This window comes from Pipra filicauda, unplaced genomic scaffold (assembly GCF_003945595.2).
Source record: "Pipra filicauda isolate LSUMZ 115617 unplaced genomic scaffold, ASM394559v2 scaffold1087_size30272_pilon, whole genome shotgun sequence".
Taxonomy (NCBI): Eukaryota; Metazoa; Chordata; class Aves; order Passeriformes; family Pipridae; genus Pipra; species Pipra filicauda.
In genome coordinates, this window is record NW_024103526.1 from 1 (window position 1) to 13,704 (window position 13,704).

The 13,704-nt window shown below is 62.0% G+C and overlaps 2 protein-coding genes across 2 annotated transcripts; both read left to right on the forward strand.

Moving 5' to 3' along the window:
* Positions 1-2,809: 2,809 nt before the first annotated feature.
* Positions 2,810-5,223, forward strand: LOC114003392 (class II histocompatibility antigen, B-L beta chain-like). The gene is given in 6 exon segments (XM_039380573.1): positions 2,810-2,894; positions 3,413-3,682; positions 4,372-4,572; positions 4,575-4,652; positions 4,919-5,025; positions 5,140-5,223. Coding segments are annotated over 6 exon segments (750 nt in total). The 3' UTR covers positions 5,149-5,223.
* Positions 5,224-6,843: 1,620 nt separating this feature from the next.
* LOC113991290 (class II histocompatibility antigen, B-L beta chain-like) lies at positions 6,844-13,601 on the forward strand (the record flags this gene model as incomplete). Its single annotated transcript, XM_039380577.1, has 5 exons — positions 6,844-6,934; positions 7,421-7,690; positions 8,354-8,635; positions 9,121-9,256; positions 13,520-13,601. Coding segments are annotated over 5 exons (861 nt in total), but the record flags the coding sequence as incomplete, so codon positions are not given.
* Positions 13,602-13,704: the final 103 nt, after the last annotated feature.

Here is a 13,704-nt window from a genome sequence, read left to right on the forward strand (position 1 = left end):
GCTCCCAGTTTTTCCACTGTGATCCCAGTTGCTCCCAGTTGCCCTGAGCAGAGACCCAGTTGCTTCCAGTATGATCCCTGTCTGATCCCAGTCTGATCCCAGTAATATCCCAGTATTATCCCAGTACAATCACAGTTGTCCCCAGCATGGGCCAAGTTGCTCCCAGTTGCCTCCAGCACAGATCCAGTCAATCCAAGTGTGATCCCAGTCTTCCCCCAGCATGGTTCCAGTCAATCCCAGTTGCCCCATTGTAGATCCAGTCACTCCCAGTCACTCCTAGTGTGGTCCCAGTCTTCCCCCAGTATGATCCCAGTAACCTCCAGCGTGATCCCACTTGCTCCCAGTATATCCCAGTTGCGCCAACATGGTCCCAACTGCCCTCAGAATGCTCCCAGTATGACCCTAGTCACCCTCACTGTGGGCCCAGTTGTCCCCAGCATGGGCCAAGCTGCTCCCAGTTGCCTCCAGCACAGATCCAGTCAATCCAAGAGTGATCCCAGTCTTCCCCCAGTATGGTCCCAGCCAATCCCAGCTGCACCACTGTAGATCCAGTCACTCCCAGTTGCTCCCAGTTGCCCCCCACATGGTCCAGGTCACTCCCAGTGTGCTCCCAGTCACCCCCACGATGGTTGCAGACTCTCCCAGTAGATCCCAGTTGTCCTCAGCATGCTCACAGTCATACCCAGTGACTTCCACTTGCCCCACGATACTTCCAGTTCCCATCAGTACGATCCCAGTCTCTCCCAGTCACTCCCAGTCTATGCCAGTTGCCTCCAGAATGCACCCTGGCAATCCCAGTCACTCCCACTTTCTTCCAGGATGATCCCAGTTGCTCCAAGTATGTCCCCAGTTGGCTTCCAGCATGGCCCCAGTGGCTCCCAGTTCCCCCCTGAATAGTTCCAATCACTCCCAGTATGATCCCAGTCACTGACAGTCACTCCCAGGATGGTTCCAGTGTGGTCCTGGTCACTCCCACTAGGATTCCAGTCACTCCCAATTGGATCCCAGTTGCCCCCAAGGTGGTCCCAGTTTCTCCCAGTATGATCCCACTATGAGTCCAGTCACCCTCAGTACAATCCCAGTAACTTGCAGACACTTCCAGTATGACTCCAGTTTGATCCCAGTCACTCCCAGTATGACCCCAGTCACCCTCACTGTGTCCCCAGTTTCCCCTAGCATGGGCCAAGCTCCCCAACTGTGATCCCAGTATGATCCCAGTACTCCCCAGCATGGTCCCAGTTGCTCCCAGTTTCTCCCAGTGTGATCCCAGTTGCTCTAAGTTGTCTCTAGGATTGACCCAGTCTCTCCCTTTAAGATCCCAGTCCGATCCCAGTATGAGCCCAGTAGGGGCCCAGCTGCTCCCAGGATGATCCCAGTTGCCCGCAGAGTGGTTCCAGTTGCTCCCATTCACCCCTATTATGGTTCCACTCACTCTCAGCCACTCCCAGTATATCCCAGTTGCCCCCAACATGCTCCCAGTCGCTCCCAGTATGATCCCAGTTGCCCCAGTTCTGGTCCCGCTGGCTCCAGTCCAGGTCTCGGTGTATCCCGGTGTCCCCCCTGCCCCCCCACCCCGCTCTCACCCCCTTTTCTCTCCCCACAGAGCTCCTGAGCCGCCGGCGGCCGCAGCCCCTCCCCGTGGCCTCGGGCCCAGCCGGGACCCCCCAGTCCAGCCCCGCCTGCACTTTGGGGGGGTCGTGTGTCCCCCCCGGCCCTGCTTTTGTTCACACCCCAGCCGGCTGCTCCCAGTGTTCCCAGTAAAGCTTCCCAGTTCTCTGCAGTCCCTGTTTTTGGGGGGGCAGTGAGTGGGCCCTGAAAATCTCAGGAATGGGGGGGGGTTGGGCACTTCCAGACCCACAAAATCCTTTGAACAGGGCTTTTGGGGACATTCAGACCCCAGAAATCTTGGGAACATGGGGGCTCTCCTAGATCCCAGAAGTTACAGGAACATCGTGGTTGGGGCACTCCCTGACCCCAAAATATTGGAAAAGAGGGACTTGGACACTCCTAGACCATAAAACTCATGGGAATAGGGGGTTGGAGCACTCCCAGACCCTAAAAATCCCCGAGAAAGTTTGCTTGGGCACATCCAGAGCCAAAAATATTGGAAAAGAGGGGACTGGACACTCCCAGACCCTAAAAATCCCAGGAAGAGTGGGATTTGGAAAGCATCACACCCCCAGAATCCCAGGAACTGGAGGTTATTGGGCACTCGGAGCGAACCAGAACCTCATTCCCACGTATCCAGGTCAACCCAAACGCCAAACCCAGGAACCGGGAACTCCCAGAACCCACCTTGGACCCCCCAAGGCCCGGGCAGGGTCAGCAGCAGCAGCCAATGGGAGCGAGCGGTGCTGGAGCGTCATCAGTTGCCGGGCAGACCCGTCTGGAACGGAGCCCTCCCTGAGCTCAGCCAATCAGAGACCGCCCTCCGGTGATTTTGGGGACCCGTGAGAGCTGCGGGAGCCCTGGCTGGGCGTTTTTAGGTTGCCCTGAGCTTTGGGAGCCCTGGCTGGGCACTTTTGGTGGGCCCTGAGCTCCCCCCTCCCCCGCAGCCCACGGACCCCCCCGAACCCCCCAGCCCCGGGGCTGCCGCGGGGGCCCCCAACGGCCCTCAGCCAATCCCAAAGCGCCCACGCCGCCCGCGCCCAATCCCAGCGCGCCGCGCTGATGACTCATCAGTCGCCGGGAAGACGCCTCGAAAAAAGGGCCCCACCTGCGCCCTCAGCCAAGCCCAGCGCGCCCCAAACCCCCCAAAACGGCGCCGCCCGGCTGGTTTGGGGCTGTCAGCAGCTGTCCGGCGCTGGGCATGGAGCGTGTGCGGGGAGCTGGGGCCGTGCTGGCGGTGCTGGTGGTGCTGGGAGCCCCCCCGGCTGCGGGCGAGGAGCTGTCGGGTGAGCGGGGGGGGGCGGGCAGGGGGTGGGGTGGGAAAAGGGGGGAAAGAGGGGAGAAAAGAGGGGGTGGGAACCCCAAACCCCAAAAGTGAGTGGAAGGGGGGTCGGAAGGCCCAGAGTGAGTGGGAGGGTGGTGGGAACCCCAAAGTGAGGTTGGGGGGTCTGGGGATTGTGGGGCCGGTGGGAAAGGGGTGGGAGAGGGGGAAAGGGGTGGGTGGGAGAGCAGGCAGAGGGGTGCCATGGGGGTCCCTGGGTGTTTCTTGAGCCCTGGAGCAGTTCCTTGGGGCTCTGGGGGGGTCGAATCCGCAGTAGGGGGGTCCCCAACCACCCTTGTCCATCCTCGGGGGCTGATGGGGGGGGTTCCCCCCTACCCAAGAGCTGGTGCTGGGGCGTCCGTGGGGCAGAGGGGATGGGAAAGGGGGGTCCGGGGTGTCCCCCTGAGCTCCCAGCCTGCTGTGGGGGGCTGCGGATGATGGGGGTGGACGGGGCACCCCCTGACCCGTGTCCTGCACACACAGGGGTGTTCCAGTGGATGGGAAAGGCTGAGTGTCACTTCATCAACGGCACCGAGCGGGTGAGGTATGTGGACAGGTACATCTACAACCGGGAGCAGTTCCTGCATTTCGACAGCGATGTGGGGGTCTATGTGGGGGACACCCCGTATGGAGAATTCTGGGCCAGGCAATGGAACAGCAACCCCGAAATTCTGGAGTACGAACGGGGTGAAGTGGACAGGCTCTGCCGGCACAACTACAAACTTGGTGCTCCGTTCAGCGTGGAGAGGAGAGGTGAGCGTGGGGCAGAGCGGGTCCCCTCAGCCCCAGGAATGACCCTGGAGCCCTTCAAACCCTCCCTGGGAGTCATCCCAGACCCCTCAGCCCTCCCTGTGCCCTTCCCTTGGCCTGTTGCCCCTTCCCAGTTCTTTCCTGTCTCTCCCAGTCCTTCCAATGCCCCCTAGTCTCTCCTAGACCATTCCACTTTTTCTCACTCCATCCCAGTCCATCCCAGCCTCTCCCAGTGCCCCCCCCCCGTCTCCACCCCGCTGGGGCCACGGAGCTCACGCCCCTCAGCCAATCCCAGTGCGTCTCTCTGATGACGCTCCAGTTGCCAGGCAGACCCAAAACAAAGACTTCCCTCACCACGACTCAGCCTCCCAGTCCCGATCGCTTCCTTCCCAGTCCACACCAGTCATTCCCAGTCCTTTGCAGTCATTTCCAGTCATTCCTAGTCCCCGTCACTCCATTCCCAGACTCCCTCAGTCCATTCCCAGTCGTTCTCACTTCACTCCCACATCTCCCAACTCTCTCCACAGTGTCCCCCCAGCCCAGCCCCTTCTACCCCAGTCTATTCCCAGTCCCTCCCACTGCCATCCCAGTCCCTCCCACTCCCATCCCAATACCTACCAATGTCCTACAAGTCCTCTCCCCTCCCTCCCAGTGCCCCCCAGCTGAGCCCAGTGTCCCCCTGTCCCTCCCAGTGCCCCCCAGCATGTCCATCTTGCTGGTGCCGTCGAGCTCCCAGCCCGGCCCCGGCCGCCTGCTCTGCTCCGGGATGGATTTCTACCCTGCGCCGGTGCAGGTGAGGTGGTTCCAGGATGGGCAGGAGCTGCTGGAGCACGTGGTGGCCACCGACGTGGTCCCCAACGGGGACTGGAGCTACCAGGTGCTGGTGCTGCTGGAAATCCCCCCCGGCGCGGGGTCACCTACAGCTGCCAGGTGGAGCACGTCAGCCTGGAGCACCCCCTCAGCCGGCACTGGGGTACGGCCCGGCCCCCCCAGCACCGGGGGGCAACAGGGGGCGACTGGGAGGGAGTTTGGTGGGTGCTGGGGGTGCTGGGAGGGGGGTAGGAGGGTCCTAAAGTGTCCGGGAGGGTCCGGGTGGGATCCCAAAAGGCTGGGAAGGGACTGGCAGGAGGTTTGAGGGACCCCCGGGTGGGCTGGGGGAGAGCGGGCCGGGCTCTGTGGGGTGCCGGGTGGTGCATGGGAGGAGGTTTTGGAGGTGTTGACCCCCCCGGCTCCCCCCAGAGATGCCACCGGACACCGTCCGCAGCAAGATCCTGGTGGGGGTCGGGGGCTTCGTCTTGGGCTTGGTCTTCCTGGTGCTGGGGCTCGGCTTCTACCTGTGGGAGAAGGTAAAGGGGGGTCCCCAAATGGGGGTCATGGCTCCCCCCTTGCTCTCCCACAGCCTCTGGGCCCCCCCTGCCCCCTCAGCCCTTTTTCTCTCACCCCCTTTTCTCTCCCCACAGAGCTCCTGAGCCACCGGTGGCCGCAGCCCCTCCCCGTGGCCTCGGGCCCAGCCGGGAGCCCCCAAACCCTGTGCTCATTTGGGGGGGTCGCCTGTCCCCCCCTTCCCTGCATTTCTTCCCACACTAACCAGCTGTTCCCAGTGTTCCCAGTAAAGCTTCTCAGTGCTCTGTAGTTCTGTTTTGGGGAGAAGTGGGGGGGCTGCAAAAATCCTGAGAATAGGTGGCTTTGGGCAATTTCAGCCTCCCAGTAACCCAGGAACAGGGGGGTTTGACCTGTCCCAGGCCCAAAAAGTCCTGGAAAAGACAGGTTTAGGTACTCCCCGAACCCCAACACTGTGAGAACAGGGGGGTTTGCGCATTCCCAGGATCCCAAAATTGTAAGAACTGGGGTGTTTGGGCACTCTCAGAACCACAAAATCCCAGGAACAGGGGGTTGTTTGGGCATTCACCGCCACCCAGAACCTCATTTCAGCATATCCAGGACACCTCATTTCAACAAACCCCAGTCCCAGGGATCCGCGAGCCCCCAAAACCCACCTTGGACCCCCCAAGGCCTGGGCGGGGTCAGAAGCAGCAGCAGCCAATGGGAGCGAGCACAGTTGTTGCGTCATAAGTTGCCGGGTAGACGAGTCCAGAACTGAGCCCCGATCGGACTCAGCCAATCAGAGACCGCCCTGAGCTCGTTTTTTGGTCAACGGGGGCACTCCCAGAGCCAAAAAATCCTGGACGAAGGTGGGTTTGGACACATCCAGACCCTAAAAATTCTGGGAAGGGGGGTTTTGGTCATTCCCAGCCCCCCCCCCAAAAAGGGAACAGGGGGTTTGGGAATATTCAGACCCTAAAAATTTTGGGAACATGGGGGTGTGGGCTCTCCTAGATGCTTAAAATCTCGGGAACAGGGGGGTTTGGGCACTCCTAGAGCACAAACTATTGGAAAAGAGGGGCTTGGACACTCCCAGACTCCACCAAAATCCTGGGAACGGGGGGGTTTTGGCACTCTCAGACCCACAAAATCCTGTGTACAGGGGGGTTTGGGCACCTTCAGACCCTCAAAATCTTGGAAAAAGATGGCTTAGCCACATCCAAAGGCAAAAAATCCTGGGAACAGGGGGTTTGGGACATGTCAGCCCCCCAAAAATCTTGGAAACTGGGGTTTGGGCACTCCCTGGTACTAAAAATCCTAGTAACAAGGTGGTTGGGCACTTCCAGACCCCAAAAATCCCGGGAACAGGGGGGTAAGGAAAAACCCAGACCCCCAAAATCTTGGAAAAATGGGGTTTGGGCACTCCCAGACATTAAAAACCCTGAGAACAGGGGGGTTGGGCACTCCCAGACTCCCAAAATCCCGGGAACAAGGAGTTATGAGGCACCCGCGGCCACACAGAACCTCATTCCAAGGCATCCAGATCACCTTAAATGCCATCTCCAGGAATCCGGGACCCCCCAAACCCCACCTCGGATCCCCCAGAGCCCCGGGGCTGCCGCGGGGGCCCCCAACGGCCCTCAGCCAATCCCGAAGCGCCCACGTCGCCCGCGCCCAATCCCAGCGCGCCGCGCTGATGACTCATCAGTCGCCGGGAAGACCAGGCTCCAACACGGCCCCAAACCGGCACCGGGCTTTGCCCTCAGCCAATCCGAGCGCGCCCAAAAAGCCCCAAAACGGCGCCGCCCGGCTGATTTGGGGCTGTCAGCAGCGGTCCGGCGCTGGGCATGGAGCGTGTGCGGGGAGCTGGGGCCGTGCTGGCGGTGCTGGTGGTGCTGGGAGCCCCCCCGGCTGCGGGCGAGGAGCTGTCGGGTGAGCGGGGGGTGGGAAAGAGGGGAGAAAAGAGGGTGTGGGAGCCCCAAAAGTGAGTGCGAGGGGGGTCGGAAGGCCCGGAGTGAGTGGGAGGGTGGTGGGAGCCCCAAAGTGAGGCTGGAGGGGGGGTGTGGGGATTGTGGGGCCGGTGGGAAAGGGGTGGGAGAGGGGGGCAAGGGGGTGTGGGACAGCAGGCAGAGGGGTGCCATGGGGGTCCCTGGGTGTCCCTTGATCCCTGGAGCGGTTCCCTGGGGCTCTGGGGGGGGTGGGATCCGCATTGGGGGAGTCCCCAACCCCCTGTCCATCCCCGGGGGGCTGATGGGGGGGTTGCCCCCCAGCCAAGAGCCGGTGCTGGGGCATCCGTGGGGCAGAGGGGGGTGGGAAAGGGGGTTCCGGGGTGGCCCCCTGAGCTCCCACCCTGCTGTGGGGGGCTGGGGGATGATGGGGGGGACGGGGCACCCCCTGACCCGTGTCCTGCACACACAGGGGTGTTCCACGACATGTTTAAATACGAGTGTCACTTCATCAACGGCACCGAGCGCGTGAGGACCATACTGAGGCGCATCTACAACCGGGAGCAGTACGTGCACTTCGACAGTGATGTGGGGGTGTTTGTGGGGGACACCCCGCATGGGGAGAAGGTTGCCAGGGAATGGAACAGCGACCAGGACATTCTGGAGTACGTCCGGTCTCTGGCAGACGGGTGCTGCCGACACAACTACAAGTGTTACGGCCCGTTCAGCGTGGAGAGGAGAGGTGAGCGTGGGGCAGAGCGGGTCCCCTCGGCCCCTGCCCGGGTGAATGACCCTGGAGCCCCTCAAACCCTCCCTGGGAATCACCCCAGACCTCTCAACCCTCCCTATTTCCATCCCGTGGCCTTTGGCCCCTCCCAGTTCTTCCCAGTTCTTTCCAGTCTCTCCCAGTCTTACCAATGCCCCCTAGCCTCTCCTAGTCCATTCCAGTTTTTCTCACTCCATCCCAGTCTCTCCCAGTGCCCCCCTGTGTCTCCACCCCGCTGGGGCCACCGAGCTCACGCCCCTCAGCCAATCCCAGCGCGTGTCTCTGATGACGCTCCAGTTGCCAGGCAGACCCAAACCAAAGACTTTCCTCACCAGGACTCAGCCTCCCAGTCCCCATTGCTTCCTTCCCAGTCCACACCAGTCATTCCCAGTCCTTCCCAGTCACTCCCAGACCCTCTCACTCCACTCCCAGTCGTTCTCACTTCACTCCCACATCTCTCAACTCTCTCCCCAGTGCCCCCACAGCCCAGCCCCTTCTCCCCAACTCTATTCCCAGTCCCTCCCAATGCCATCCCAGTCCCTCCCGCTGCCATCCCAATCCCTCCCAATGCCCTCCAAGCCCTCTACCCTCCCTCCCAGTGCCCTCAGTTGAGCCCAGTGTCTCCCCTGTCCCTCCCAGTGCCCCCCAGCGTGTCCATCTCACTGGTACCGTCGAGCTCCCAGCCCGGCCCCGGCCGCCTGCTCTGCTCCGTGATGGATTTCTACCCTGCACCGGTGCAGGTGAGGTGGTTCCAGGATGGGCAGGAGCTGCCGGAGCACGTGGTGGCCACCGACGTGGTCCCCAACGGGGACTGGACCTGCCAGGTGCTGGTGCTGCTGGAAATCCCCCCCCGGCGCGGGGTCACCTACAGCTGCCAGGTGGAGCACGTCAGCCTGGAGCACCCCCTCAGCCGGCACTGGGGTACGGCCCGGCCCCCCCAGCACCGGGGGCACACTGGCAGGGGGGGCAGGGTCTTGGGGGGCCATGGGGGCAACTGGGAGGCAGTCTGGGGGGGAATGAGAAGGACTTGTGGGGCAATGGGGAGGCTGAAAAGGAGGTTGGTGGGTGCTGGGAGGGCTGAGAGGGGCTTTGGGAAGTACTGGGGGCAACTGGGAGGGAGTTTGAGGGAGCCTGGGTGAGAGGGGAGGGAGACTGGAAGGGTTCAAGTTGACTGGAAGGCGTTCTGAAATGTCATGGGAGGGCTGGGAAGGGACTGGGAGGGGTTCAGGGGGGTCGTGGGGGTGATGGGAGGGGGGTTGGAGGGTCCTAAAAGGGCTGGGAGGGGACTGAGAAGAGGTTTCAGGGACCCCCGGGTGGGCTGGGCGAGAGCAGGATGGGGTCTGTGGGGTCCCAGGTGGTGTGTGGGAGGAGGTTTTGGGGGTGCTGACCCCCCCGGCTCCCCCCAGAGATGCCACCGGACACCGTCCGCAGCAAGATCCTGGTGGGGGTCGGGGGCTTCGTCTTGGGCTTGGTCTTCCTGGCGCTGGGGCTCGGCTTCTACCTGCGGGAGAAGGTAAAGGGGGGTCCCCAAATAGGGGTCGTGTTCCTTCCTTTGCTCTCCCACAGCCTCTGTACCCCCCCTGACCCCCCCGCTCTCACCCCCTTTTCTCTCCCCACAGAGCTCCTGAGCCGCCGGCGGCCGCAGCCCCTCCCCGTGGCCTCGGGCCCAGCCGGGACCCCCCAGTCCATCCCCACACTGAGTTTGGGGGGTTGTGTGTCCCCCCTGCAGCCCTGCTTTTATTCTGACCCCAGCTGGCTGCTCCCAGTGTTCCCAGGAAAGCTTCCCAGTTCTCCCCAGTCCCTGTTACTGGGGGGCAGTGAGGGCAGGGGGGAGGGGATCCCTGTCATAGCTTTACTTCTTCTAAAAAACCAAGCAGGAATTTTTCTTTCCCCTGCCCCACTGGAAAAGAAAGATGTTCAATGGGGGAGGGGGCTTTGCCTTGGGTGACTCACACCCACAAAAGAACTGGCCCAGCCCACATTGCAGGTTGGGAGCCCTCAGAAGGCTCTGGGGGGGTGGAGTTTTTTGCTTTCTCCTGGGCAAAGGGCAAGGCCCTTCACTTTGGCCTTAACTCAGGCCAGGGGTGTGTTGGAGAGGCTCCGAGGTCCTTTTGTTCTCGGCCTGCTCATCTGGCTGTTTGCTGGTTCCCGTTTGCCTTCGTTTCCTGCGCCCTGTTCTGCCCCCAGCCCGGACCTGCTCGGACTTCACGGGACAGGTTTGACCCCCCTAGAGAGGAACCTTTTGGGGAGGAGGTCGCCCTTTCCCTCCTGCGCTCCCGTGTTGGCAGTGGCGTGTGTTCATCGGCCAAAAGGGGGAATTCCCGGCCACAGCCAGTCACAGCCAGCGGGAGTTTCGTGGAAAGAGCCCCTTTTTCCCCTTTCCCGCTTTTCCCCTTTTCCGTTTTCCCTCCTCGCTTTGGGGGAATCTCCATTGGCGGCCCAACAGCGCCCCCTTCTGGCCGTGATTGGAATTGCAATGGGAAAGATCAATTAATGTCTCCATTCAGGAGGAAGCATGGAAAATCCAAAGCTGTTCTTCTTTGAGGGCAATGGTGCAGGGAGTGTCAGAAATCAGCCCCCTGGGCCTCACAGGCAGCAGCAGTGGTGCTTTTCCAGCCTCCTCAGGGTTGCTCTGACGTTACCATCAGAGCCTGCCCAGCCAGAGGTGCCCCTGGGCACCAGAGTGCCCTGTGCTGGGAGGGCTCTGCAGGGCAGAGCTGAGCACCCAGGGCTGGGATGGGCTCTGGATGCACTGCCAGGGCCCAGCCCTGGGCACAGGGAAGCAGCTGCTGGCAGGGACAGCTCCAGGCAGCAGAGCCTGAGCACTCCTCTGCATCGCCCTCTGCTCAGCTGCACAGGGAAAGAGGGAAGAGTTGGGAGGAATTGATTTTGCAAAAACCTACTTTATTTCCAGGCATCTTTGAAGTGGATCATCCACCAACAGAGAGGTGCAAATAGCACAGGGAACCTGTGTGCTGAGCAACAGGTCACTTGTGGGCAGAGCAGCACTGGGGCACAGGGAGCCCTTTGGGACCTCAGAGCTGTCCAGGGTTCAGGCTGAGAGCAATGGGGAGGGTGAGAATTCCTGCCCGGTCATGGAAAGTGCTCTCGCTGAGCAGCACAGAGCTGAGTTGAACAAAGTTCCCCAAAGAAATCCAGAGAATTTGGAGTAGATTGTAAAGCAGCAGAGGATTGACTCAAGGCAGCCCTGCCCTGACTGTGCTGCCTCTCCTGTCCTGTCCCCAGCGCGGGACGCGCAGAGGCCGCCCGGCTCCCCCCAGCCAAGGCCTGCCGGGCCCCGCCAGCAGCGGCTGCTGGCCCAGGGCTGGGCAGATGCCGGGGCTGCAGCGCTGCGGCGCTGAGGGAGCCTCCCGGGCCCGGGCCCTGCCCGTGTCCCTCCGTGCTCGGCACTGCCGGCTCCTTGGCGTGCCGCTGGGGCTCCAGCCCCGCCAGCCGCCGCAGCCCCGGCAGCTCCTGCCCCGCCGGCGCTGGCCGCGGGCTGTGGCGCTGCTGGCCGGGCTGCCCGGCTGCCAGGGACCCCCAGCACAGGCCCTGCCCCGCTGCGGCCCTCGGCCCTGTGCCCCCGGGGCCGGGCTGCCACGGCTCCCGGGGCTCCTGCAGCTCCGGGGGCTGCGGGGCCAGCACGGCCCGGCCCCGCCCAGGGACCAGGCCCGGCCCGGCTGCCCTGAGGCTGCCGCTGCTGCAGCTGAGGGCGGCGGCAGGAGGAGGCCTGGGCTGGAGGCGGCTGCCTCGGCCCAGTGCTGGGGAGCCCGGTGCTGGCCCACCAGCGGCCTCTCCTCCTGCCCCGGCCCTCAGCTGGACTGGCCACCCGGGGGGCTCCTCAAACACCCCAGGCCAGGGCGGGACCCAAAGGCTCCAAGGTGCCCTTGGTTCCAGGAGGCCCCGCAGGGTCACAGTGGCCCCTGGGCACCCGCAGGCCCCACATCACACAGCCCTGGCACTTCCATGGAAACGCCCCTGCCCACAACCGGCTGCAAGCGGCCCGAGCAGCCCCTTCCAGCACAGCCGCTCAGGGGGGGCCCTTTCGGCTGCTCTGGGGCACCTTTTGCCCGCCGGGAGCGTGTGGGGATCCCCCCCCGCAGCCCGGACAGCGGCACAGCGGCACCTCCTTGCTGCTGACACCCCCCAGCACGGGGGAAGCTTTGCTTCAGGCCCTGCCACATCTCGGGCTCCTCCAGGGCTGCCAGGGCTCCTGTGGCACGCAGCTGTCCCCAGCTGGCCACTCCGGGGGCCAGTGCTCTGTGGGCAGTGCCGGCAAAGGGCCCTGGGGGTCCTGGGGGGTGCCCACTTGGCCAGGAGTCAGCAGTGCCCTGGCAGCCAGGAGGGACAACCCTGTCCTGGGGGCATCAGGCCCAGCATGGCCGGGCCAGGGAGGGGATTGTCCCGCTCTGCTTTGCCCCGGGGCGGCCTTCTTACAATCTACTTCAAATGTGCAGAAAGAACTTCAGATTCCAATATTCCCTTCAGCAAAATTTAAACTCATACAAGTTATTTGTTGATACCAAAACTGAGTTTATTAATTGCTAAAGGATGCAAAAAGGAAAAAATAAGAAAAGGTTAGAAAATGCTAAGATTTATTCTAGAACAGAGAAAAGATACCACCAAAAACTTCCAGCTGGTCTGTGGGGATGGGGAAAGAAGCAGTTTTTCTGCCTTTTTTTTCTTCTGTCTCTGCTACTTTTGCTGTTATCTCTATAGCTGCAGGGGGTGTTCACAGCTGTAGCTCTCTGGAATGCAGCCAGGATGTGGTTTCACTGCTCAAGCAGGGCTGGATCTCAGGCCCTGCAGAGCCTCATTCAGCCACTCCTTTGGGCCCTCAGAAATACAGTCAGGGTGGAGAAATAAGATTTGACTCCCATCTATGGCACAGAGGTTCTCAGTCCTCTCCAGCAGGGCAGGGTTCCAGTCTCCGGTGGCAGGCAGGCAGCACACGGACCTCTATGTCCACGGCTCCCAGTATATCCCAGTTGTGCCAGCATGGTCCCAACTGCCCTCAGAATGCTCCCAGTCACTCCCAGTATGACCCCAGTCACGCTCACTGTGGGCCCAGGTGCCCGAGCTGGGGCCAAGCTGCTCCCAGTGTGATCCCACTTGTCCCCAGCATGGTCCCACTTGATCCCAGTTCCTCCCAGTGTGATCCCAGCTGCTCCCAGTTGCCCCTAGCAGAGACCCAGTCGCTCCCACTATGATCCCACTGTCAACTCTGTATGATCTCAGTACAATCACAGTCACCCCAGCATGGTCCCAGTTGCTCCCAGTTGCCTCCAGCACAGATCCAGTCAATGCAAGTGTGATCCCAGTCTTCCCCCACCATGGTCCCAGCCAATCCCAGTTGCACACTTGTACACCCAGTTGCTCCCAATTCCCCCCCAGCAGGGTCCAAGTCACTCCCAGTGTGGTCCCAGTCACCCCCAGGATGGTGGCAGACTCTCCCAGTAGATCCCAGTTGCCCTCAGCATGCTCACAGTCATACCCAGTTACTTCCACTTGCCCCAGGATGCTTCCAGTTCCCATCAGTAAAATCCCAGTCACTCCCAGTCACTCCCAGTCTATGCCAGTTGCATTCAGCATGCACCCTGTCACTCCCAGTTACTCCCACTTGCTTCCAGCATGCTCCCAGTTGCTCCCAGTTCTCCCCTACGTAGTTCCAGTCACTCCCATTCACTCCTACTATGGTTCCACTCACTCCCAGACACTCCCAGTATATCCCAGTTGCCCCCAACATACTCCCAGTTGCTCCCAGTATGATCCCTGTTGCCCCAGTTCTGGTCCCGCTGGCTCCAGTCCAGGTCTCGGTGTATCCCGGTGTCCCCCCTGTCCCCCCACCCCGCTCTCACCCCCTTTTCTCTCCCCACAGAGCTCCTGAGCCGCCGGTGGCCGCAGCCCCTCCCCGTGGCCTCGGGCCCAGCCAGGACCCCCCAAACCCTACCCTGATTTTAGGGGGCTTTGCGAGGGCACCTGCCCTTCAA